The sequence below is a fragment of the Pieris rapae genome, chromosome 5 (genome assembly GCF_905147795.1).
Source record: "Pieris rapae chromosome 5, ilPieRapa1.1, whole genome shotgun sequence".
Taxonomy (NCBI): Eukaryota; Metazoa; Arthropoda; class Insecta; order Lepidoptera; family Pieridae; genus Pieris; species Pieris rapae.
Window position 1 is genome coordinate 912,624 of NC_059513.1, and position 27,889 is coordinate 940,512.

At 34.2% G+C, this 27,889-nt stretch overlaps 1 protein-coding gene and 1 long non-coding RNA gene across 5 annotated transcripts in view; both read right to left on the bottom strand.

The window, feature by feature from the left end:
- Positions 1–66: 66 nt before the first annotated feature.
- LOC110996789 (nucleolar protein 4) overlaps positions 67–27,889 on the bottom strand; it is a 105,099-nt gene continuing 77,276 nt past the window's right edge. The window contains exons 4-14 of one of the 4 annotated variants that reach the window (XM_045628412.1): positions 13,432–13,483; positions 12,999–13,070; positions 10,042–10,172; positions 8,908–9,075; positions 8,190–8,435; positions 7,341–7,430; positions 6,548–6,762; positions 5,568–5,663; positions 4,794–4,867; positions 3,948–4,037; positions 67–3,463 (exon numbers count right to left, since the gene is read on the bottom strand). In XM_045628412.1, the coding sequence (XP_045484368.1) occupies positions 3,243–3,463; positions 3,948–4,037; positions 4,794–4,867; positions 5,568–5,663; positions 6,548–6,762; positions 7,341–7,430; positions 8,190–8,435; positions 8,908–9,075; positions 10,042–10,172; positions 12,999–13,070; positions 13,432–13,483 (1,455 nt within the window). In that variant the 3' untranslated portion in view covers positions 67–3,242. Of the gene's footprint in view, positions 3,464–3,947; positions 4,038–4,793; positions 4,868–5,567; positions 5,664–6,547; positions 6,763–7,340; positions 7,488–8,189; positions 8,436–8,907; positions 9,076–10,041; positions 10,173–12,998; positions 13,071–13,431; positions 13,484–27,889 lie in introns of all 4 variants that reach the window. The other 3 variants (XM_022264624.2, XM_045628411.1, XM_045628413.1) reach the window with 3 other exon arrangements.
- On the bottom strand, positions 21,449–27,368 carry LOC123689211. Its single transcript, XR_006750234.1, has 2 exons — positions 26,951–27,368; positions 21,449–22,036 (listed from the first exon to the last, which is right to left on the bottom strand). It is a non-coding gene; the product is annotated as an uncharacterized LOC123689211 (long non-coding RNA).

Consider the following 27,889-nt stretch of genomic DNA (forward strand, 5'->3'; position numbering starts at 1 on the left):
TAAATAAATAAGGACGTCATTTGAGTTCTAATTCGGTAGGTTTTAAAATAAAATAAATAATCATTATACGAGCATATTTAATATTTTCTTTTCAAAATTGTAAAACTCACATTTTGAAACTGCAAAATTATAACTAAACCTCAGTAATATTAACAATGATTTTTATTACTCTCAAACTAATCGATAACTCATGTAACATCTCTAATATATAATGTCTAACAAATTCATTTTAACTTTTCACTGTCGTTTTCGATTTTGCCAACAATATACCTATAAACTTTTTTATAACTAATCGTTTTTACAATCAATTTACAATACTACATGTCTCTATGCACCGAACTTTTCGAAAATTATCGGAATTAACGTAAACTACTTAAGATTAACACGAAAAAGCAAGTCCACATACACACAAAGGTCTATACACGATCGGAATTGTTTTCATAAAATCACTGTCAAGTATGTCAATTGTCAATTTCAAATATGACAGCTCGTTTGAGTGACAGACTTCTATAATGATTGAGATATTAAAGAAAAAAATGGATTAAATTATCGAATTTCACTATTTCAAATAAAAGATATTTCTATATATTTCTGTAAAAATTTCTTTACAAATCCAGAAAATTCAACAACTCCGTTCTGCCATCCATCTCTTTTCATCACAGCGCAAACACAATGTGACATAAAGAGACAAAACAGTAGTTTACTTAGATTTAGTGAAAGTAGGTAGTTTCCGTTCGTGGATAGGCCGTCAAGTCAACTCTTTGGCAATTTTAATATTCAAAAGTGGATTTACAATTTCTCAAACTGGCTGTAAGCGTCTTAGCTATTGTGAAAACTGGCAAAGTGTGAAACTATCATACGATTATTTGTAGGTTAGATTTTCATTGACATATAAACAGAATTTTCCATCCATTTTCCAGTCTTTATGGGCCTAATATATTGCTGAATCTTAAAACACCTGTCCCTCAAACCGTACATAATTCTATTCGACAGGAGTTCTCAGTTTCTTTCTACTTTCCTAGGCTTTATGCATTCAACAGAGTCGTTTAACTGTACATGCCGTGTGTTTATTTTATATAAACTGTGCTCTCTATCTCATCTATAAACATTCAGTAATCTGTATTTTCTGTGGTATATGTCAAATGAAAATCTTTGACCATTTGAACCAGTAGCAACGTAATAAAGCGTTTGTAATTGAATTATTCTATTAAGTACATATTGTGTTAGAAATTAACAAAATCTATTATCCTATATTATTGTAAAGAACTGGCCAAAACATACGTCTTAAAACAATATAAACAGTTATAATATAGCTGTCTCATTCATTGGTATATATTTTGCTTCGCATGAGCGAGACAGCAATATAATTAGATTCTTGAATATCCTTTGCCCTCATTGGCTGGTTTAAAATAACCGATATTGGATTTCGAGGTTAGAGAAAAACTCAGTGACGCTACAACCATTTTAAGTCTGGGCCTCAGATTTTTGTATCTAGCTGATGTGGTGAATGAAGGTGATCAGCCATCTTTTTGGTGTGAGACAGCATTTCCTCACGAATGTTTTCCATCATCATTCGAATGTTAAATGCGCACATAGAAAGTCCATTGATGTTCAGCCAGGAATCGAACCTACGACCTCAGGGATGAGAATCGTACACTGAAGCCACTAGGCCAACACTGCTCTCAGAAAAAACTTAGAAACAGTTTTTCTTTTGAAACTTGAATACACTTTTCCTGAGCTGTTAACCAGTTAGTCTGAATATCACTTTGATTTAAGAATTCGAGTCTTAAATAGTCGCTCCAACGTTCAAAATCCAATATCAACACAAATAACACAAACTAACAAAAATTAGGCCAAAGACAAAAATACTTAAAATGGAACTTATTTTGTACACCATAAGCCGTAATTTAATCTTATCTAGTACCTGGCCACGTCTATGGTAACAAGTATACACAAATATAGTACTGAGCAAATAATTACGCAAGGCAACACTTAACGCATAAAACATGGAGTTATTAAGCCACTTGATTTAAGTTTTAACGAAGGCCCGTAACCCTAAAATGTCACACGATTATATTTAGTTTTGGCAGCTGTCAAACATGGTAGAAGTTTGACGCATTTGACAGAATGGGCTTTACGGGCCTAATTTTTTTTTGTTTCAATATAACAGAACAATAGGTTTTATAGTGTCACATACAACATTAAAATTACTACAGATATCTATAGTAAGTAGGTAGAATAAAGGAACGTGAAATATATTGTCTGTGGACAAATCAACAATACATGTATAAGTGTTGCCGAGCTAAAGACATTTTGGATGGAGCAATCTTGACCGTAAATGAAAAACTTATAAGAATATATTAATCGAATATAAATACAACTAGAGAACTATAAATATAATACAAAACAACAAATAAATTCGTGCTCCTTACACCTAGAATGCCATAATATGTAAACTCTTCTATACTCTATGCCATGTATCGAAAGGTTTGAGTGGAGGTAATCAGCCAATTTATCCTAAACTAACGCACCAGGCAAGAAATCCAAATTTCCTTACGCTAAAAAACTCCCTGATTTTTTCTTAATTCTAAATATACACAAAATAATTTTGTACTCTTCGAAACGAGTTTTAAATGGCAACACTTTATGGCAACTTCTTCGCCAGATGGACTTGCATAGACAAAAATACTTTGCGGTAAGTGACTACGCACATAGAAGAGATCACGTGACTCCACTATACGTTCTACAGCGGCTTAGCGTAAAGTGATTTTTGTCTTTGCTCCTTGTAACTCGTAATCCTAATAGTCAAATTGATAAACTTTCAGATAGTAGCAAGGTTGGTAGCATTGAAATATTTAAAAGCGTAGCAATCCTTATTACAATTAATTGTGACCTTCAGGTCACGAGTAGGACGAGATACTTTATGAGGTACTTCACCGAAAACATTTATACAATACTTTAATGAGTCAAATGTCAAACTAAATTGTCAAGTTCCAGAAAATTGAGGTTCTGTGCCAAGGAGGCTATATTGACATTTGCTTTTAATACTACTAAACAAATCCCGTCAAATCTTTCCAAGTGTTCCAAAATCGAATTTAAAAATTCAAAGTATTCTAAATGTCTTTGTTTTGAATTTTTAGTCTATAATTTAAAACTCGAGAATATAAAACTGGCACCTGTCAGCAGTCAAATTGACAAGTTCAAAAGTACCCGAATCTGAATCCGAGGTAATTCGACATTCCCTAGGGCTGGTTCAAAAGTAGAGTTTCCAGTTCGTCAGCAGATCGGAGGAGGAATGCTGCGGACTCACGGTATCCGGTGATCAATTGTCGAACAGCGCCTACTTCGGATCCAGAGAGTTTGTGAGACAATAGAGATTTTTGTGAGCTGGTTCCTGTTATGGATGGCGTGGATGTGGAATGGAGAGTTGTAGTCGATGTCTTGAGTGACAGATCTGTTGGAGCTGCAAATAAAGACATATTTATTGATAATTATGGGCAAACTATAAATATCAATTAAACATTTACATTACGGAGGGGAAAAGAAGCGTTTTTTTAAGACTGGCAACGCACTTGCGAGCCTTATGGCGATAAGTCTCGATGGACGGTATCACTGATTATCAGACTCCCATTAACATGGATGTAATACTAAGACTACTTTGTTATTATTATTATTTATATTAGGAGGTCCAGGCTTGTATTTTAGGGAAACAAGACACAGAGAGACATAGGGAATATTATAGAATATTTAAAAAAATATTTCATAAATGAATACTTATTTTCTAAAATCAGTTTAGTACTTTTCGTTATTAACACACAAGATACAAATCCTTTCTGTTTCTAATATTAGTTCATTATAAGGTAAAAATAAACGATTTAATTTAGTATTTCTCAATCTTAGAACTGAGTTATTACCAAATATAATTAAAGGGGAAATATTAAGCTTACCCGTTATATTAGGAAATGTGTGTGTGTGCGCAGCCATTGCTGATAACAGAGCGCTCTGATACGCTGCCATTGCCGCGTTAACTCCGACACCTGAAAATTAATATAATAAAATAGTTATACATTTATTGGTTGATTTATTTATTATTTATTCACACTTCGTTGCTAGAAAGAAACACAAATAACACCATATATATAAATTACAAGGGATGCAACGGGCGGCCTTATCGCTAACAAGCGATCTCTTCCAGGCAACCCTAGTAAGAAAAGAAAACAATAAATAAAAAAATGATGAGTGCAAGAAGTGCATAATATGCAGATATACGATATATATTTACGATAGAGAAATTTAAGCCACTATTATTTTCATTACTTAACCAGCGGTTGAAATTGGTATTACCGTCGCCATTTTTTTAAATGTCCGACTGACATTGCCACCTCTCAAATACAACTATCTACAACAAAAGTCCAATTTGAATGTATTTATTTTTATTCCTTTCATTATTAATTGCATAATAAAGTTTAAATTATGGAACGATTCTGATTACTGGGTATCTTAAAAGATATTATATTAATACAGGTAACAAAACCTATCATATCAGTTGTTCCTATGTGTTTGTCATGTTTTTTTAAGCCTAGAACTGTTTCTAGATCTAGTATTTATAATATACATTGTTTTATTAAGACATTTCATTATGAAGTTAGCTACCATCACTTCAAATTATTCCCCTTATAACGATTAATTTTTATTTACTGGCAATACTAATATTCATGACAGCGCCGTACGATCGTACCTACCAAGAAAGGTATGATATAAGAAAGGCACTATAATAATTTTAAACACATTACCAGTTGGTGGCAAAGCTGTAAGAGTCGACAGTAATGCTGTATTTGACAGCGCAGATGACTGGCTTGTCGATGAGCTGAAATGAAATAATGATGATTAAAAACAAAATGGCTCCTTTTGTGGGCGTTTTTTTTTCGGGTTTTAAAACAAATTTGATTGTTTACGTATCTGTGCGAGCCAAGGCTGTACATTTTACTGAGGTTTTGTTAGTTTTATAAGCGTGGCGATTTTCTAAATATTCGAAGTTACACCCTGAGAGTTTTGCCAGACGTAGGCACTCTCTTCAACTGTTGCTTTGCATACATTCATAGTAATTAAGAGATTAGTGTTTCGCTTATATGCTCTTGCTATACGATGATTAGCATAGAGTAAAACTAAAATTCACTATTATTAAAAGCACCCCGATGATATAGGAACCGTACAGTATCCATAGTTTGATAGTAAAACAAATTTTACTTTAGAGATTAGATGCCAGTACCAAAAATCAATATGAACAATGTATGAGAATCTTTTATATAAAATCCGGCTGACTGGCACTGACTTACAATAATTAGCCTTAACAGAATCATCAAACTCAGGTAATTAATATATAACCTATTCTATTCTCTATTTCTATCTAATAATTGTTATTTAAAAAATATTTATATTTCATACATTTTAGAATCAGTCTAGAATGCTTTCCAAAGCTAAATATTACAATGCTAGTGATTATAAGACTAGTAAACAATATAATTTAAAAATTTAAAAAACAATGATGAACTAAGTATAGAACTTACTTTTGTCTGCCAAAAGACGGTGGGTTGCCAAAAGTGGATGGGAAAGATGGTCTGAACAGCGGGGCTGGTGACGAAGCTGGACTGGAATTTAAATAACTATTAAGCCTTTTCATATGCCACAGCAAAAGTTATTTATATAATGTCTCTCTTTTGTTCTCGTCGTCGGTGTTAATATGAAGAATAACACTGATGGACGGAGTTACATAAAAATCAAACTAAATATTGCTTTTGAATGGGGATTTTAACAAAAATTCCCGAAAAGCTGAATTTTGGTGGAGAGCTGGGGTTTTACCATTAGAAATAAAGATATAAAAATTCCCATCGATCTCATGTGTGCAAATTTCAGTTTAAGATCTATAACTTTTGCTTTTTTGATAAAATTTACCATTTTCGAGAAAAAGTCCTCAAATATTGACCTTTGACCTCGAATACCTTTTGTAGCACAAATGGGAGCGATGGGGATTTTTTTAACTTTAGTATTTGTAATGGTAAACCTAACTCTCCCTCAATTTTTGGCTTTCCAGGAATCTGAGTTTGACTATTCTTTGACGCGCTTTTAATCCCTAGTTAGGCATCGTCTTTGGATCGCATTTCATAAATGCACAACGCCATCTATTGTCGTTAAATAAATATTGTTATTTATTTATAAAAGAAATGGTTATTTTTATTTTTTGAATTTCCTTTTTTTGGCGCGTTAGAGAAAAATGATGAAAGTAAATTATTTCTATTGTTAGTGAGGTTTTTATAGATAAAAATTATGAAAAGATTATATCCTGCTACCAAATAAATATAACTTCAGATTACTTTGTTGTTAATTCGTTTCACTATCACTATGGGATAAAACTGCTATTGGTTGCATGGTTTTGAGGTAGAATGCCTAGAGTGAACTCTGAGGACACTCCAAGAAACTTGTTTGACCAATTTGAGGTGTACAGGTAATGTACGCCCATGAAGCAGTAATCGCAGCATTAGGTACTTACCTAGCAGTCTTACTGCCAGTGTTGCCATTCGCATTATCAAGCTTCAAGCTGTTGTTATTCAGCAGTGGTTCCATGGTGGGACTGTTTGATGGCCTGGTGGTGTCCGCTGCAGCCTTGCTGTGTCCTGGGGCTGTCGTAGTGGTGGTGGACGCTGGGCTGCTGATTGCACCGCTGTACAGGTTCAGGAATGATGATGTCGCCGTCGTGTCTATGGCCTGGGTTTACGGTAAATATTAGTTCTCATAATTGGGATGATATATTGGGTTTGTTATTTTATACATATACAAAAAAAAAACATTTATTCATTTAGGTAACTCAATGTACGCTTATGAACGACAAAAAAGTCATACTAAATGCTTCTAGTTTTACATTTATTGCCAATTTTCAAATCAAGGGAAGTAGAACGGAAGAGAAGAAATGGCAATCACTCCGCCACTCCTTTTAGTTGCCAAGTTTTTTGTTCTACACAATGTTTGTAAGGAGCTACAACCATTACACCATGTGACATCTTAAGTAATTAATACTTAATTAATAATATATAAAAAAATATGTCGTCTTTATATGACAAATTATGCACTTATTTTGTACAGAATTTTAATTCTTTTTTTTTCTATTTATCTTACTTATTGTTCTTTATTATTAATATTAAACACGCTATTAATTCTTACTTTGAACAGCAAATAGAAATCTGGGGATGCCTCCAACATTCTTGGATTCTTCTATTTTCCAGCATATATGTAATTTGTTTATAAGTTACACTCTTGTTTAAATGTGTTTGTGTGGGTTAACTCACCATAGGAGTAGGCACGGTCGGCATGGGCTGGCTGACTGGATCCAGGCCTAGCCGCATCCGCTTCGCGTTGAGGCTCTCGTTCTCACACGCCTGCGCCAAGATATGTTCAGCTTGTACAGACGTTAAGTGCGCGGGAGTCGGACGCACCTGAGTTGTAACACAGCTAGTCAATAGCTAGCAACCCTGATACTTTGGGATTCACCCACTGTGCCATACCATACAGGTATTATGTTTTAATATCTCTAATTCGATTCCCGCTTCTTAGACTTAGGCAAGCCGGTTTCCTCACGATGGTCTCCTTCGCCGTTCGAGCGAATATTAAATGCGCAGGCGAATGCGACCTCAGGGAGTTCAGGGATGCGCGCAATTTGATTTAGAAAACATAAATTCGTCTTTGACAAAACTACAATTTTGTTTCGGTGATATTAGGATATGTTTTATTATCTCATCAGTATGACGTAAAAGAATTTATTCAATATGTTATTAGTATAATATTATGTTTCCATAACTAACTGTTTGTCAAGGCAGTTTCTGCCGCGCACCATCACTATATGGAAGCAGCTGCGCACTGAAGTATTTCCGAACCGATTCGACTTAGGTCCTTCAAGAAAAGAGCGTACGAATTCTTAAAAGGCAACGCAATCGCGAGCCCTCTGGCATTGAGAGTGTCTATGGGCGGCGGTATCACTTATTTAACTTATTCTTTTTAGCATAAGAAAAAAAATATCTATCTTCTAGTCATCATCTCTTTCTCACTCTTCTCTATCATACTCAAAACTCAACAAACACGACCGTATTAAGACTATAAGTACTAGGACATTATGATTCATGCAGAGCTCGGACCCTCACCGCTGTGTCCCAGGCGTTGCCTGATGGAGTGTTCCCGCCATTGCCTGTAGTCGGTCCATCTCCTCGAACCTTCTTGTTACGCCTGCAACTCTTCAAGTAAGTTCTGATTCTCTTGCGGGCGCGCTCAGCAAATTCTGGGAACTGCCTGGTACACGAATCTATGATGGCCTGTATCTTCTCTTTAGGCTGCTTTGAAATAGGAACTATCCTATCGAGGTTTTCGTCGACGAATAGGCGGACGAACATCTGGAATTTGTATAACATTAATTAGCTTGATTTATATATTTTTTTTATTACTGTATGTAAAACTTGTAATGACAGGAGGTTGTGGGTTCGATAGCCGGCTGTTCACCAATGGAGCTTCTTTAACTTTCGCTTGAATGGTGAAGGAAAATATCGTAAGGAAACTTTTCCTTAGACCCAAAAGTTGACGGCGTGTGACACAAGGAGTCTAATCGTCTTCTTGTCTATTATCTTTGCAAATTATCATGAAACAGATACATCTATAGTCCAGACCTAGAAAGGCAGGGCAAGCTATTTCAATTTACTTTCTATTTAAAGTAGGATTTGTTGTGTCAGTAGTCGAACAAAAATAGTGACCCTATTGGAGTAAGGGTCAAGTAAGATCGATTCACGACATGACATATTTTTTATCAAAGAATGGTCTACGGCAAAAATCCACAACGATATGTTTTAAAATTTATAAACACAAACATACATTAAATGCCTTTAACCGCTCAGGATCATGATGTTGGGGATCGACACGATCGTCGCTGTCATCATCAGAGGCTCCTCCATCATCATCGTCCTTGGTTCTGTCGGATGATGAAGTCTCGTCGTGCGTTGATACTGGCTCCACTGGTGTTGAACCAACGTGGATTGGACTCTGAAAAGTAACGTTGAATAAAATCAAAATCATTTATTCATTTAGGTAACACAATGTACATTTATGAACTTCAAAAAGAAATACATATTTTATACTTCTAATTTTACATTTATTGCCAGTTCCCAAATCAAGAGCGTAGAGCGTAAGAGAAGAACTGGCAATAAACTCTCCGTCACTCTGTTTCAAGTTCTACTGAACAGAGCGCGTCTTAATCAAACGCTGCCACAGGAACCAAATATTTAAAATTTGTTTTGATTTTATTTTTATTAAATTATAGTTATTATTTATAGGTTAAGAATATTGTAAATACTGTATTTTTGTGTTACTAATTATTATAGGCATTGTTAACAGTTTTTCTAGAAAAGATGAAACATACCGACCCTATGATGCTATAAACAAATATTTTTGATGATTTTAAAACTTTCTTATTGATTTCTAGTCGATCTTCTACGTTCAAGAAGTTTCATGGAATGCGTGGCTGTGGCTAATCAACGTACAGAAATCCTTAAACTAGGAAGGTCGCCGTAAGCCTGCTAAGTGATGACTCCTGTGCTTCTGAAGCTAGGCTGGCTTAGTTAGCCTGGATGTTAGGCACACCGAGTCTTATTATGGAAACTGGGACCTTTTCCAACGTTTCTATGTTCAAAATGTATCAGTATTTTTTTGAAGTGAAACTTCTTTAGGAGAATGAGGGTAAAATTTTTACGGAACGTCACGAAGATGTGCAGCGTTTTTGTCGAAGAATAGAGAGAGAGCGATTGAGAGAGTGAGAAAGTGAGATCGAGACAATATACACGCTATTGGTTGATGTATTATTTACAAAGAACCTTCACTTCTGACTTTTTAAATTACATCATTAATTAAAGTTAAAAAAACTCATTCTCCTAGTCCACATATGTTTTAAAATAATGATTAATTAAATCCAAGTAAAAATAGTATGAAACGCTGATCAACCTTAAAACTCACCGAGTGTCCGGTTGTGAGAGGCGTGGAAGGCTTAGGCGGTTTGGTGCCGAGCCCCAAGGCGCTGTGGTAGGAGGCCCACAGGTCAGCCATACTACTGTCCGTACCAGTTTCTGGTAAGTCTCCGTTCCTGCCTGGAATGTGATTGAATAAGTAATGTAATAAACCAAAACCAACCTAGGAGTTCAGGCACCTCTCGTTCGAATTCTTCGCAACTATAACGGATTGAACACAGCTAATCCGGAGCTGGATATATTCGGTAGTGGGCTGATCGGTTTTAGAAAAAGCATTGTTGGGTGCCTTTCTCAAACCCGTAGGTACGCTAACTAGCTACGTACGTAATTCGGTGTTTTGCTGATGATTTTTCTTTTTCTCTTTTTTATGTTCCAACCTTCTTTGTAATTTTATTTTATTTTATTATGTAACTATCTTATCTTGTTTATGTTTTTAATTTTGTATTTTTTTACCATAACTTATGTTTATATGTATTGTCATACATATTAGATATAAGATTTTATAAAATTATCAGTAGATTTAGTAATATGTATGATGTTGTAGACTTAATAAATAAATAAATGGCTTATTCGTAAATGAACTTGTAGATTGTGGAGGAAGTTTCTCCAAGGTGAGAGAATCTTTCTACTGAGTTGCCAGCCCTAATGCCCCATAAGGCTGATTACCACTCCATAGCCTGATTGTTCAGAGTAATAGCAGATTTTGGTTATTACTAGTTTTAATAATTAAATAATAATATTGACAATAAAAAATGGTGCCAGGGGCTTTTCGTTACTAATCTATCTTCTTCAGGATTTACTTTTTATAAAGTACTTCATAACAAAGAAACGTTTTGATCTTGCAAACGGTGCAGACAAAATAATGTTATACGAACTGGGTAGGTACATTATTTAAGAATCCCTTTAGCTGGTTAACTAAAACCATCAGTGTCCATATGTCAACTCTACTACATTACTATACTATATGTATACATTCTAACCGATAAACATTATTTTAATTATATCACATAATTAATCAATAAACCAAGCGTTGTTAAGCAAATTACATCAAAATTTAAACATTGTGAACTAACTATGGCGGATGTTTGTGTTCAGCATAATTATATTTCATTAATGAAATGTTTATTGTAATTGTAATTAGTTACATATTGTAAAAATTATATCATAATCAGAAAACTATCTATTGTTATATATTATCAAAAGAACGTAATTTTAAAAGGTAAAAATCTAAATCAACAATTGTTTTGTGGTGTGAAAAAATTGTGACAGTTTTCTTGTGGCCAATTTAATCCGTCTGTAAATATATTTCGAAATTTCGAATTGACAGTGGCGCAGGATTTTAGATCTTGGCTTCAAATTTATGTATGGTTGCTATTTTAATTACAAGCAACTGAATGTTGCCATTGATTTTTGGGACCAACTGTTTTGATATCCAATAGTGCGTAACCAAGGATCGAACCTACGACCCAACGTTTTAAGATGTTTTTATTATCCCGTTATAATAAAAACCTTCGGGTTTCTGCAATGGCTACTAAAACAATTATTGTTTCGCTGGAACTCAGTCATGATTATAAAAAGATTAAAAATGAATGGATATAATCTCTCATTAAACCACCATCATTAAAACCAGTTTGAGCTTCTTAAATTAATCAGTTTTAAAAAACCCACAGAACACGCCTAGAAACCAGTTGAAATGTTTCGCTTATAGCGATACATTTGCACTAAAGTTTCTGAATTCCTTCTTTTTAAGAATATTTGTACCTAATAGTCCTTCTATCTTGAAACATAAGGATAGCTTTACACTTATAATACGTGTACTACTAGACCTGCAGCACGCTGCTTTATAAACATAAGCGATAGGTTGCATTATACATTTATTACTTACGAAACACAAAATAAATATAACAAGAAAATATGGTCAGAATAAATAGAATACGGGTACATTTTAAGTGTGTCTGTGTTGTGGTTGTTACTTGGCCTGGTTCAGCATTATGCCGTGGAGCTGACGTGTTCCGCAGCGCTGATCATTCTGCCAGAGACCACAATAGTTAGTTTGCGCCACAGACGCAAAAAAAGAAAAATAATGTTATAATAAATAATAGTCTAAATTAACAGTGTGAGTAAAGAAGTCTTGGAAGACAATTTATTCACGAGAAAGACCCGTTTAAGGTTGTACAGACAGGATTTGAGTTAGTTAACCAGTGTTACAAAAAAGTTTTTAATTAACCTAGTGGTAAAAAAATAACCGTTAACGAAAAACATTATCCACCAAGGCGGCAGATATTAATGGAGTACTCAGGGAACGGTGCATCTGCTTGCTAAATGTCAACCCAGGCCGGGTGCCTATAAATTCATGCGCCCCTAGTACGTACGGCTTCATTGCACAGTAAAAATAGCCAAGCGGTTTTGCAGAAATTATGTCCAACGGAATAAAACTAGCAAATTCTAACTTGGAAGCCATAATTTAAGCCTATTTTGAAGCGTCGTTTTTACTGCGAAATTAAGGCCTTTAAGGAAAGGGCGTTTGCATAAATAATACGAAATGCCAATGTATGATAACTGTAAACGACATATACGCTATAAAAACTACATTGCTCATATTTTTATATTTAACAAAAAATAATAAAAATAAAAATTCATCAATTACCTACGTTGAACATGTGGACCGACAGAAGTTCTGCTTCAAGTTCATTTAACTTAACCAAAATGTTGATATATATATTTTTTAATTATGTACACGAATGTTCTTTCTATGTGCGCATTTATCATTCGCTCGAACAGTGAAGGAAATCATGAGGAAGACTTAAAACGTCGAGTGTGTCTGGCACAGAAGGCTGATCACACTTCCATATTTAAAGATTCAGAAATCTGAGGCCCATACCTCAAAGGTTGTAGCCCCACTGATTTATTTATTTTAATTATTCATATATATATTTAAAATATTACCTGTTTGACCGTTGTAATTCCAAGCTAGCAACATCATTTTCAACTTCTCAGCATCTTTCGCGTAGCCTTGACCTGCACCAGATCATATTCCAAATTTGAAATTTTGAAAACGGAACTAAAAAAAATTTATAGCCAATTCGGTTGCCAGTATTTTATGACAAAGAGTTTTGTTGTTTCATAAAATACATATTTTGATGTGATGCAAGCGGCTGTTAATCAAGATAGATAGATACAGGCTATTTGTCGGTACATTAACTCTATATATTTCCTTACAGGCTTTCGAATATTCCACGACTTAATTAAATTAAAACGGAATTATTAGAACCGAACTTAGTCTAGTATGTATGTCGATGTGCTGTGTCTATCTTACTTTTAAGGTATCTGTTAAATTGTATTTAAAAAAAATATAACAAGTGAAGAAAAAAATACTTACTAGAGAAGTTATCTTCGTCGTTCATATCTATTGGCTCTGGGGTTAAGTTGTCCTGTAACAAAATACAATATTAAACATTATATTATTTATATACAACAAATATATATATATATATATAGTTTGTAGTCTCTCGAATACCAGGGAAATCTAATCCACGTCTTGTACTAGGGAGGCATAAGTGCTAAGTAGTAAATAATTAGTGAAATGGTCCGCGGTTCCGGTCATCGCTCCGGCACAAATCGATAGTCCTGGGCCACTAAATATAGCCCTTCGCTTCTGTCCATAGAATTATATTCGTTAATCTCCTTTTAACAAGATATTAAAATAATACTTGTTTATTTAAAGATAAAACCATATAAAATCTCTGTGGAAGATGCTGAAGGAATGGAGAAATAGCCTCAAATTCAATGTTTAATTTTAATTGACAATTGAACAGTGTAATTGGCATAGTGCCTACAGCTTTCGACTGTCACCCTTCAGTTCGTAGGTTCAATTTCCGGCTATGCACCAATAGACTTTCTTTCTATGTGTGCATTTAACATTCGCTTGCATGGCCATAGACCCAAAAAGTCAGGAGGCTGATCACCAACTTAACTATTAGTTGATATGTATTATGAAACATACAGAAATCTGAGGCTGACGAATTTTAAATTGGAAAGTTTCGCGTACTTTATAGAAAAAAATATATTCTCTGTATTTATTTCCCCAGAGTTAATACAGATAATATTTTTTTCTACAGCTAAGATACTGTTTGACATTTAACGCCTTTTGTCTTCAGCCACCGTGACGCACGCTGTAAAGCACGCAAAACGTCGTGTTTTTTTTAATTATGTAAAAAATTATTACTTTATAATAATCTTCAATCCGTAAAAAAGTGTTTTCTTTAAACTAATTTAGATTTGAATAAGTTTCGCTTCAGTTGTTTTATCCTTGATATATTAAAACATTTCTGATTTCTCATTTCATTCCTTTACGATATGGTAAACTTCAATTTCTCTATAAATAATAGTCGGGTTCGCAGTAAAAAGATCCATTTGAGTACAAATAATTGCAGTACAGCTGTCGAACTGGTTTCGTACAAAGTGTAGAAGCTACACAAAATGTTCCTTACTGTAAAATAATATATTGGTTTTGAGCTTAAATTAAAGGAATTTGACTGTTTAACGGCCTGATTCGGATTATATTAACGGCATTATTCGTGTGTAATTCCAATAATAATATAACGCGGCTGTATAACACGCGTGTTCGTATAACACAATTTCCAACCGCCGTATAACGCGAAGATTTCTTCAGTTATATTGAGTATGTGTGAAATTGTGTTTTTAATCAAATTAAACCAGAAACCTTTATTCGTGTTAAATCTCGTACAACGCGTATTCCTATAACGCGATCCGGCTTTACTGGACGTATTTTACATACAGAAGAATCTCTTTTAGTCAAACCTCCAAAAATTGAAAGAAAAGTCCCTTCTAGCCAAAAAAAATCTAATATTTTTCCTCAAAAACTCTAAAATATTAAGAGGTACTAAGAGGACCTCTGCATCTCTAACATTAGTTTATCAAACTAATGATCTTACTGACTACTGACTAGACGTTGCTTTAAATGTCTATCTGATAGGTTTCTTGACCATAGATCATAGATGGAAAATACTTTTCTTACGTCAGACACATGACATAGATAGGTCACAGATTAGGCGAATCGACAATGACGCAGCATGAATATAAATAATATGTCTGGGCCTGTCTACAGCTAATATTGTCTTGAAGTCTTACTTCGTCGGAGACTGTCTATAATCGAAATATAATGTATGAATGTAATTTCAGAATGACAATTAACTCTTTAAGAACTTGACGTTTGTTAATCGTATCTCATAGGGACTGGTGTGACGCCATGTTGTCTAAAGAAGCGTCTTGGCGCGTTAGTTGTTAAATTAGATTATTAAAATAACAACTTATATAGGTTCTATCACTGACAACCTAAAATAGTTTCTACTAGAGTGGCCGATATCCCAGAGCAGAACAAAAAGGGTCGCAAGTATTTTTCATTAAAGCCTTCTTCTGTCACTTCAAGATTATTTTCGCCCCGGGAATATACAAACAGATAAAAGATGTCTGAGAAGTTACAAATTTATTTCGCAATCTTACAGCTAACATGGATAATATACCAAAAACAAATATACTAAATACATTGCCAACGATGAAATACATAACATCTATATAAAGGTTCAAACATTAACGAAAGGAAAATAGTAGATGTTCTATTCGTATTCGTAAAAGTTGTATTCGTTACATAGTTTTTAAGATCCTTAAACCTCATTGATGTAATATAAACATAGATTTTCTATTTTCAATGCGGCTTCTTTACTAGCCACTAGATAGGGCCTGCTATGCAGATCCATTGACCCCTATGTATTGCAATTCACTCCGTAATTAATTACACCTCAATGACAGATAAGGTGCACTGGTGCGTACATATATACAACCTAATTGCTTAAGATGCAGATTGGTTATACATCCCTTTGTTATGCCAAAGTGTATATAGGTTTCGATATATATATAATATACGCTATGAAACTTATATTTCCGCTTAAGACGTCCCTACATTATGGTGATAAAATAGATTCATTTTGATTATAAATAATATAAAATACATAAGGTATATAGTTAGTTTGAATTAGTTATAATAGGGACATGAAAATCGTAAGAGTTTAAATCTCATTTTATCTTAAATTCTTTGGAAACGGTTTTACTTTTGTACTTGTATTGGGCACAAACCTAAAGATAATATTAATTGAATTTATAAGTTAAGCCTTCTTTAATTTCTGAAGTGCTGTACTATTTTTTATCTTATATGATGTTCTATTCGGAGGTTATGTCAATTAGGTATATAAATAATTTAATAAAAATTGGATTGCACTAAAATGTTACCTGGCTGTTAAAATGTATTACAGTGATTAATCACGAAAATGGCGTCAGGCTGCAAATAAACATGGACCTAGGTCATATATCGATAGGGAATAAATTGGGAAATAACCTAGTTTTCAATACAAAACTGCAAAATTTCGGGTACCACCTATGTACTGCTGATACATGGCCTTATGTACCTCCATCCCCCTCGCGAGCCCGCTATAGTGCCACCCCGCGAGTCATGCCGTGTCAAGGTATCGGTAGATAGTTTATCGACTATCGATAAATGAAAGATCATACGATGAAGTAAAGGAAAGTAAAAATACACTTTAAGCAAATGAAATACATATTCTTTTCCGCGGCAGACAGTCCAAGAATGGAGATATCTAGGAAGGATTCTGCCTTTTTATACAATCAAAATCATGAGGAAATCCTCCTAAGATACATAAAGTAAGTAAATAAAAATTCGTAAATATTTAACAAGACGTTACTTCGAAACTGCTGTGTACAATACTCAAAGTACCTATACTTAGTAAAAAAAAAAAACAATTCCACATCATTATTTTTATCGACAAGTTTAACCACTGGTAGCAGCAATCAGGTGGCAGTCAGCGTATAATCATTAAATACCCCGCGGGGGTGATGACGCCGCCCGCCCGCCCGCGCCCAATTATGAAAATACGAACAAAATACATTTAAATTTCATACGACCGAAACTATCGATACCGATTGGGTATCGTCACAACACTTCTTTGAATTAAGTACATTTCTCAGGAACCTAATAGAACACCCCTAACTTAAGTTACAAGTTCGGGCTGTAAGATGGGCTTTGATGCGATTCTTAGATGTAAGAAAATATCACTTACAACGTTATAGACAAGGAAAGGAATTACTAAAATTTCCGAATAACATCTCAGATAACTAACTGCTGAGTATAATGTTTACGAGTACAAAATGAAATAGAGTGATTCATTTGCGAACTAAAGTAGCTATTTAATTCAAAACATATTGAATCAAAGGAAACTTTGCAAGAGGAAAATTTTAGGGTCGGGAAATAAGTCGAAAAAAATCTCCGTAAGCGGTCTGCTAATAGCAGGTTTTATTTTAAAACTTCGCCCGTCTCAGGGATCTTCAGCTTTTCAAACCGGGCTAGGGTTCGGTAGTTCGCCCTAGTATTTTTAAAGCGGACAGCGCCCCCCTGCGGCATACGCGGTGGCCCCCTTGCCCCCATCACCCCAACTCCCCACCCACACACGGTAATACCATAACGGGGTGCGAGCTATGACGAGATTATCTACGTACGTATATAACCGTACAAACGTTGCCTATGTACCAGGATCACATAGGTATATAAGCGATGACTTGTGTACATAGCAGCATTGATTTACCGGGCCGGACGTTGTCATCGCGATGACGATTACAATATAGTTGAACTAAAAATGCCGCGGCAAGTAGATTAAACAGATCAGCTGTTGAACTAGCAAACACAAAGACATACAAATGAAGATACGAGGGTATAATAAACTAACGAAAGTAGTTAATTATGGTTCAAGTTCCAATTGGAAGCTAAACCCACATTTCTTCTACTAAATATATAATTATATACATACATTACGTATCAACTAGCAATGGAATTATATACTCTACGGGCATTTAATTAAAAACAATTAAATTTGTTTTATTGAAATTTTGTAAAGTTAGATATAAATATATATATATATATTAAAGCACATAGATAATAAAATTGTAGTGTATGACTTTGCCCTAATCTCAATAGTTTCCTCAGCGTATGCGATATAGGAATTTTTTATTGGTAATTTTCACATTTAGCATTACATAATCACAGATTTCATACGGATATCTAACTTTTCTGAAAATATTATATGGCCTATAATAATCAGAAATAACGTAGGATTCGTATGGTGAAAGAATTATTTAAATCGGTCTAGTATATTTGGAGACAAACAAACAAATAATGAAATAATTCCATATTACTTATTTCATACTAAAGCCATTACAACATGAGCTACCTAGCCTTCACAAGCAGATACACAGAAGGTTCCTTATAAGCTGGTAACTTCGTCATATATATCGTACCAAGTTATATTTAGAGAATGGATTACGAATTAATACAGCTACTTGCCTTGAAATCTCGCGGTCTACGATAAAGGAGACTGTACACTGGTTAAAATGTATATTGCAAAATATATTTTAATTCTAAAAATGATGTTTTTTTGTCTGGCGCTTTATAATTAAAACTATGATGTAATGGGAAGTATTTAGTTATATTTGCGTCCATTTCAGCAATTAAAAATCAAGAAAGAAAATCTTTCTTTACTTAAGAAATTATTTATTCACTAGGAATCGAACATCCAGAGTTAAGCACAGTATTAAGCAAACATTATTATTTTTTGTTATTTATAAGAAGTATAGAATACAAAATATTTTATCAAGATTAGACGCCAAAGAAACAATAGTCGAAAATCGTTAGCTAATTCCAAATTCAAATCCATCACCATGGTTACGGTTCTTTACGCTAAATACGGATATGTCAAATATGACAGTTTGTCAACCATTATAACAAATTTACGCGCCTAAATATCAAGAAATAATTTTATTAGATTTTAAGAGTGTTAACCCTAAATTAAAGATCGTTCTGTCTCATACGAAAGTGTACAGTGGTCCTTAAGCGGCGCCTAAGAACCTCACGAGGCTTGCTAGGCGAAATTTCAAAGCATCTGTTAGGGGGCCTCCCACCCGTTACGCTCTTTGAAGTGTGATAAACTTGTAAAGGTTACTGCAAACTGAGCTGAGACGGATACAGTGAATGGGTTTGTGGTGGTTCAACTTCTAGTAGTTTATGATTTAGAAAATGGTTTCTATACAAGTAACATAAAGGTGTCTTTTTTCAATACCGCATAAACACAAATTGACGAAGCACATAGGTCCAAAGATTAAAGAATAATGAATGCATTCATAAATGTGGTGTTAATAACTACAGAAATAAACTAAGACCTCCCGACACCCACTTGACACAGAGTGTTAATTCTAAGATCGCGACTAGTTAAGGCTTTTCATAAAAATAAATAGTTTATGTATTTACCTAGCTTTTACACGTAGTTCGTCACAAAAACCATGGCGAGCTGATACGGGCGCTTTCACTTACACATAGTTGATTTAGTTATAGTGCTTGGAAAAGTATATCATCAATAATAAAAAAACAAAAGAAGTTGTATACACAACAAATGCATGGGAACTAATTTGACACCAATGCCGCGTCAACAGAACCGTGCAACAAAGGAATTACATATGTAATTTTAGTAAAATATACCTGTTCGCAGATTAATTACTCGCCTAGTCGAATTTACTTTTACAATTTTAAAAACCTAAGCAGTTTTGCGATAGTGAACCTTATAAATATGAATCACTGAAGTTCCAATACTCTGTGACCCGGCCCTAGGAGCCCATTAAAACGTCGCGGTGCGGTGTCAGGCCTCCATCGCGAATTCAAAACGGCATCCAACGCTCTTAGACGGCTTCTACTGATTTGATATTTACTTGAATACACTTGATACTTTTGTACTCTTTGAATAAAGCGACTAAGAAATCTTTACTCTGCAGAATTTGTATTACTCTAATTATTTTTAATAATAGTTAAAACGTGAACAACATACAGTAATCCGTTTAAACTACATTTTTTTTTAAAGTGATTTAGTACGTAGTAGTTTAGTAATTGGGAGGCGCCTAAGTTCTTCACTTCCTATATATGGGCCATTCTCTACTAACTGGAAACTTGTCTATTGACAGTTGTCCTAACCTTTTTTTTCTAAAAAATAAAAATATAATATGTTAAGTCGATAGATAGTTATAATATATAAATATTTAAACAAGAAACCATCGTAATTTTCCCTTATTTTTCGAATTATAAGCAATTTTGTGAAAAAACGCGGCAGAGGACTGTTTTGCCACCCAGAGGACTATTTTATCTACCCAGATACCAGTTTAAGTCAATGTTTATATGAATAAAAACACAATATTAGTTATTAAATGTAATCAAATAAATTATCTTCTTTATTAAATACTGTATCACATACAGAAATATTTATATTTATTAGGAAGAAATTGCGAGTTTCGCTCTCTGAGTAACAAATTAAAATAATTATAATCAAAATTAAGCTTAGGTACTAAGAATCAGCCTTGTTTACTTATCAATGCAGACTTATTTCTCAAAAACAGGTACAGGTATATTAAAATAATAAAATATTCGTTTCCCTTTTAGGGCAATATCTGGGTTTGGCAACTTCTTTAATACTTGGTCAAAGGACACATCAGAAACATCATTTTCATCGACTCTGAACGTGTGTCCTTTTTCATCACAAATTTTTAAGAAGGTTACTGTTAGTTCGCCTTCTTCCATATCTATCTTATTAATTACTGCAGCATAACAATATTCAGTGTTTCTTACTAGAAATTTAACCAAGACGTAATCACCGATGGTGTAATTCTGTTGGTTAATTGAACTAGGTCCAGCTAGTGCAGCGTCGTCGTCGGTCTTCATTGTGGGATCCTGTGAGTTGTCCATGTTTTCATTTTCAGAGTCTGTGTAAATATCATCTACGTTAAGTTTTGTCTTGTTTTTGTACTGTAACGCTCCTAAATTAAAATGCTGGCACTCGTCTTCACAATTGCAACTTAAACTTTTCATTATGAGTTTAGCGCATCTTGGAGCTGATTCCAGAGGACTTCTTAATATTTCAGCCTTTATTTGATGTATTTTTAGAGTGCCATTAAAGTCTGTCTAAGTCTAAGTCTGCTGTTGTCATCATTTTCATAAAAGATTCGTACAGTTTTTATGCAATCAGATGAAATTTTGTCTTTGCGAGTCCGAAGCTTAGGTACTAAAACTGATTGACGTGCTGCCTTCTGAATTGTTTTATAAGATATAGCACTATCTTTGCTTCGCCATAACTTGTACTTGTGAATTAGTTTACCGGACAAGACTTTTCCGAAAATTTGTTTTTCTTGGCAGGTTTTTAAATTAGAGTAGTTTTCTTTCAGCTGTGCATTCAACACTTCACCGAATAGCGCCTTTTTGACTACTTCTCTGCGAGTTACTGGCGAATCACACATTTTGATAAGTTTAGTGTTAGGTGTGTCTACATTTTCCTTTGTCTTAGCTTTTTCCAAACGTTCTAATCTCTTCCTATACTTTCGGATTTTTTTTGTAATACTCGATCTTTTTGTCTTTATCCTTTATAATTTTGTCACGTTTCTTTCTCGCATTACGCTTTCTCGCATTAGTTGCATCACTTCGTGGAGTGGTCATAGGACTCATAGGTAGTATTGATGGAGAGACAGAACATTGAGTAGGAGGAGAACCCTCGGTTTCGGGCGTATTTTGTCGTACAAAATTGTTTGTAATTTCTTTCAAAGCTTTTTTTTTTGCGCGATAGGTAGCACAGTGCTCTCTCCACTATTTAGTCACAGCTTTGTGTTCACGTCGACTCATATCTTTAACTAGCTTTCTTGTGCCTTTTTCCTTCTTCCTTTGGTAGTTTCGTCGTTCTTTTTCCTTCAATTGCTCTCTTTTTACAGGGTCATTTTTTAGCCGTTGATATCTTAACCTTTCAGCAATTCTTTTCTGCTCTTTTATTTCTTCTTTGGTTTTAGGTTTCTTCTTTGGTGGCATTGCGTCAATACTAAAACAATAAAATTGTTAGTCTATGGAATGTAAATTTGGTGCCTTCAGCAATTATTATAGAATACATTACTTATTGTCTATGTTATATCTGGTATCTATGATTTGCTCTGTGTAATATAATTAAGCTTACTTCCTTTTTCGCCATTGTCTGGTTAACATTAAAATATAATTAACACAGTGATTAAATAAAATACTCGTTTCATTTAACAGGTTATGGGCCCAGACCACCTGATTTTATTTAAAAACAAAATAGTTAAAGTGAAAAGTACGAAATTGAGTTCAGTATAACCTCAAAACTTGCCACGCGTTTTTCAATTTTCTTCATCAGCAAAAAATGTCTTCAAATAATACGATGGCACTGATTGAAAAGCTGACTGGAAGAGAAAACTATCCTACGTGGAGATTTGCAGTGCAAACCTACCTCGAACATGAGGAATTATGGAGTTGTGTCACCGCGAAAGACAATGAAGCAATTGATCCCAAACTTAACACAAAAGCGAAGTCGAAAATTGTCTTATTAGTACATCCCATCAACTATGTACATATACAAGAAGCCAAAACAGCTAAAGAAGTTTGGAATAATTTAGCCAAAGCTTTCGATGACAAAGGTTTGACACGCCGAGTTGGTCTGTTGAGAGATCTGATCAATACAACACTTGAAAATTGTCTGAACATTGAAGATTATGTTAACAAGATCATGACCACTGCTCACAAGTTAAGAAACATTGGTTTTGAAGTCGATGATGAATGGCTTGGGACTTTATTACTTGCTGGTTTACCAGAAATGTATCAACCAATGATCATGGCACTTGAAAGCTCTGGTGTGACAATTACAGCTGATTCTGTGAAGACTAAGCTTCTGCAAGAAGTGAAAAGCTCTGAGTCTAGTGCATTGTATGTCAAAAGTAAGGGAAATCAGTTTGTCAAACAAGCTCAAGATAAAAACAAAACAAGTAAAGGTCCAAGGTGCTATGTGTGCAATCAATATGGGCATATAAGCAAATATTGCCGAAGTAAGAAAAAGGAACAGAAGTCTAAGGAGAACACAGATTCTGGGTATGTTGCTGTGCTATCTGCAACAATAAACAACGACAATAATTGGTATATTGATTCTGGAGCATCAATGCATATGACAATGAATCGTAACTTGATTTACGATGAAATTACACCTCCAATTTCCACAATAAGAGTAGCTAATGACAAGAAGCTAGTTGTGAAGGCCTGTGGAAAGGTAAATATTAATGTTGTCAATACACAAGGTAAGTTGGAAACTATCAAGGTACAGAATGTTCTCTATATTCCTGAGTTGGCTACGAATCTTCTCTCTGTCAGTCAGATAATAAATAGTGGCTGTCAAGTACAATTTGACAAACAAGGTTGTAAAATTTTGAATAAAACAAACAAGCAAGTTGCAGCTGCTAAAATGATAAATAATATGTACAGGCTAAATACACATAGTATTCCAGCATACATATCTGCTTCAACAGAAAATGATGATTTCTACTTATGGCATCAGCGTATGGGTCATTTGAACTACATTGACCTGAAGAAGCTGGACACCTGTGCTGAAGGTGTGCAAATGTCCCTGAGCAGTAATGTGACCTGTATTTCCTGTATAGAAGGTAAACAAACAAGCTTGCCATTCAAAAGTGAAGGTTTCCGAGCAACAAAATTGCTAGAACTTGTTCACTCCGACGTATGCGGGCCCATGGAAGTGAAGTCACTTGGAAATGCAAGGTATTTTCTTACCTTTACTGATGATTATTCTAGAAAAGTGACTGTTTTCATTTTAAAATCAAAGTCTGAATGTCTTAATAAATTTAAAGAATACAAATGTCTTGTAGAGAACCAACTTGACACTAAAATTAAAGTATTAAGAACCGATAATGGAACTGAGTATATAAATAATGATTTTACTGAATTTTTGAAGTCATCCGGCATACAACATCAAACATCAATTCCATACACGCCTCAACAAAATGGCTTATCTGAACGTATGAACAGGACACTGCTTGAAAAAGCCAGATGTATGTTAATCAATGCTAACTTACAGAAAAACTTGTGGGCTGAAGCAATAATGACAGCAGCATACATAGTGAACCGTTCACCTACACGAGCACTAAATTATAAAACACCTGAGGAGATGTGGAGTGGAAGGAAACCTGATGTAAGTCACATGAAAATATTTGGTTGTTATGCAATGGCTCAAATACCTAAAGAGAAAATTAAGAAATGGGACTCTAAATCACAGAAACTTATTTTTGTTGGTTATTGTGAAAATAGTAAAGGATATAGATTATTAGATTCCAAAACAAAAAATATCATAAAAAGTAGAAATGTAATTTTCCTAGAGAATAGTATAACAAGAAATGTGGTTCCTCTCTCATTGTCAGAATCAGAAAATAAAGAATCAGATCATGTAATTGAAAGTTTTTCAAACCGTGAAGATAACACCACAGATTTGTCGTCTCATACACCCGTGGATCACAGCGATGGTTCTGATGACCCTGAGTATGTACCGGAGATGTCAGTGAAGTATCCTCAGAGTTCTAATATTACACTTCGTCCTCGAAATAAAATTAAAAAGAACACAGAACCTAAGACATACCTATGCTCAAGTAATGTACCACTCTCTGTCACACCACAAACATATGCAGAAGCATTGTCATCAAAAGACTCTAACTTGTGGATGAAGTCGATTGAAGAAGAGCTGAAAGCACATAGTGATAATGGTACATGGCAGTTAGTAGAACAGCCACCTGAAGCTAGAGTTATAGGATGTAAATGGGTGTTTCGTATAAAGGATGAAACTGAAGGACTAAGGTACAAAGCAAGGCTATGCGCTAAAGGATTCACACAGAAAAGCGGTATTGACTATACTGAGACATTTGCACCAACTGTCAGGTATGACTCAATTCGCTTACTTTTATCTGTTGCTGCAGAACAGAAAATGTCAATGATACAATTTGATATTAAAACTGCATTTTTATATGGTGAGTTGAAAGAACAGATTTACATGACGCCGCCAGAGGGCCTTACTGTTCAAAAAGATATTGTATGCAAGCTCAAGAAATCTTTGTATGGCTTAAAACAATCACCTAGGTGTTGGAATGCTAAATTTGATAATGTTTTAAAGAAATATGGTTTTAAGAACAGTCATGCTGACAGATGTGTTTATGTGGGCTGCATCAATGGTATTAAAATATATTTATTACTGTATGTGGACGATGGATTATTACTGTCTACAGATGCCTCTGCTCTTACTCAAGTAATAAATGACTTAAAGAAAGAATTTGATGTAAAGATTTGTAAATCATTACATTTTATAGGAATGCATATAGAAAGATGTGATGATTATATATTTGTGCATCAAAGTACATACATTGAAGAGATGCTGAAAAGATTTAACATGTGTGATACCAATACTAATAGCATTCCTGCTGATCCGCATGTTACTTTGGTAAAAAGCACTGAGTCTGATAGCAACAACAAACACATTCCTTACAGAGAAGCTGTGGGTTCTCTCATATTTGCTGCAATAGTGAGCAGACCTGACATCATGTATGCAGTGTCGACAGTTGCTCGCTTCCTCAATAATTATGATCAGATGCATTGGAATGCGGTAAAGCGTATTTTTAAGTATTTAAAAGAAACAAAACATTTTGGACTCTGTTTCAGATCAACTCAAAGTAACATACTTGAATGTTACTCTGATGCCGACTATGCCAATGATCCTGACACCAGAAGGTCTATCACTGGTTACATCTTCATGAAAAATGGAGCAGCAGTGACGTGGAGCACTCAACGACAATCAACCGTCGCTCTGTCTACCACTGAGGCAGAGTTTATGGCATCCTGCTGTGCTACAAAAGAAGCTCTCTGGGTTCGGCAGTTAATGCTTGATATTAACGAATATAAACAGAGTTGTATTAATCTTCATATAGATAATCAAAGTGCTATTTGTTTGATCAAGAATAATGATTTTCATAAACGATGTAAACATATTGATATTAAGTATAACTTTGTAAAAGAAAAATACGCACAAAAATTGATAGATTTGAAATATGTTAGTACTAATAGTCAGTTAGCTGATATATTTACAAAAGCTCTATGTAAAGTAAAATTTCAATATTTCAGAGAGAAACTTGGTGTGATTGAAAAACCAAAAATGTAAAGCTATCATATTACTGTGTTGCTCAAGTATGTTTATATAAAGTTTTATAACTAAGCTATTTAATGTTTGGTTTTCATTTGTAAGCTTTAATAGAAGGCTCAAATTTAGTAGGAGTGTTAGTCTATGGAATGTAAATTTGGTGCCTTCAGCAATTATTATAGAATACATTACTTATTGTCTATGTTATATCTGGTATCTATGATTTGCTCTGTGTAATATAATTAAGCTTACTTCCTTTTTCGCCATTGTCTGGTTAACATTAAAATATAATTAACACAGTGATTAAATAAAATACTCGTTTCATTTAACAAAAATAAACTTTCAAAATTGAATTTAAAACGGTAGGGTTTAAAAACAGGTAGTTATTAGGTACATATTATTGTATATTTCAAAATCCATAATAATAGAAAACAAGACCTGAATGAGCGTGGCATGCCTTTGTAAGAAAGAAAGAAGCTATCGACAAACAGTAGGTTAGTGCATACTATAAGGAATATTAATAAAATACACGGACGTCAAATAAAACAGTTCTCTGTTACATTGAACAGTTCTGTGTGTTATAAATTTCCAGAGGACTGTTGCACAGAGAACTGTTATTTTTACGTAAAAATGTCATAGCACGTATGAGTTTAAATATATAACTTCATAACACTGAGACAGCTTTAAATTATCACATTAAGCAATTTTTTGTTAAATAAATATAATTATAACACATAAAACACCGTTAAATAGACTTACCAGAGGAATGTTCACTCAACACTACAGAGACGTGGCTACCATACTGACGCGGAGTTGTCACTGCGCAAAATGGCGGCGATTTGTTTAGCATGGCGACCGAGCAAACTTCACACTGTTAACGTTAGGTTTCAAGGGCAATGTAACCAGAATTGTCTTTAATATTTTTGTGGCGCGACATTCAAATTATGACACAGGACTGTTCAAAAAATGTTTGGACAAAATTCGAACACTAGTTTTTAGTACTAAAAAATTATCTAAAATAATAATTGTTTTTTGTTCACATGCATCAAATATTCTTTATGTTTTTATAGTGTTCAAAGATTTACTTTTTTAAATAGAACTTAGAAAAACCGAACCGACTCATACTCGATCCGGAATTAGGACATAACAGAGGACTGTTTTTAGTGGCCTTTAGACCGAATTTATGTAATGATTATGATTCTAAATATTGATTAAGCTTGACTCCTTAAGTAACAGGTTTTATATTATGTGTTTTAATAAATATAGCTATGCATTAATATAGCCAAAGTAAAAAAAAAATGCTTGGACCATGATTTTCCTGTTAGCAGAGAAAGGCCCATATATATAATAAGCTGTAAAAAGTCAAGTGACGTGTAGCAGTGGGGTATACTGGACTAAACTGGTTTTCAGGCTATATAAGCACGGCGCACTGTATGGTCGGGCGCACTTCTTCGACGCTCGCACTAGATATAGGACGTTACTATTGTTGTTGAATTTGTGGTTAATTTCGTGTAATTTAATTTGGTTATTTTTAGTAATTTTATTTGTTAATTTCTTACTTCAGTAGTGGGATTCGTTCTCATTTCTGATTAGTTTAAATTAACGCCCACGTGGTTTTATTTTAGTCAGTTTGAAACGCGAGTGATATACGTTTAATAAAAATAATGGAGGGTAGGCGGTGAACACGTAAAAAAAAGA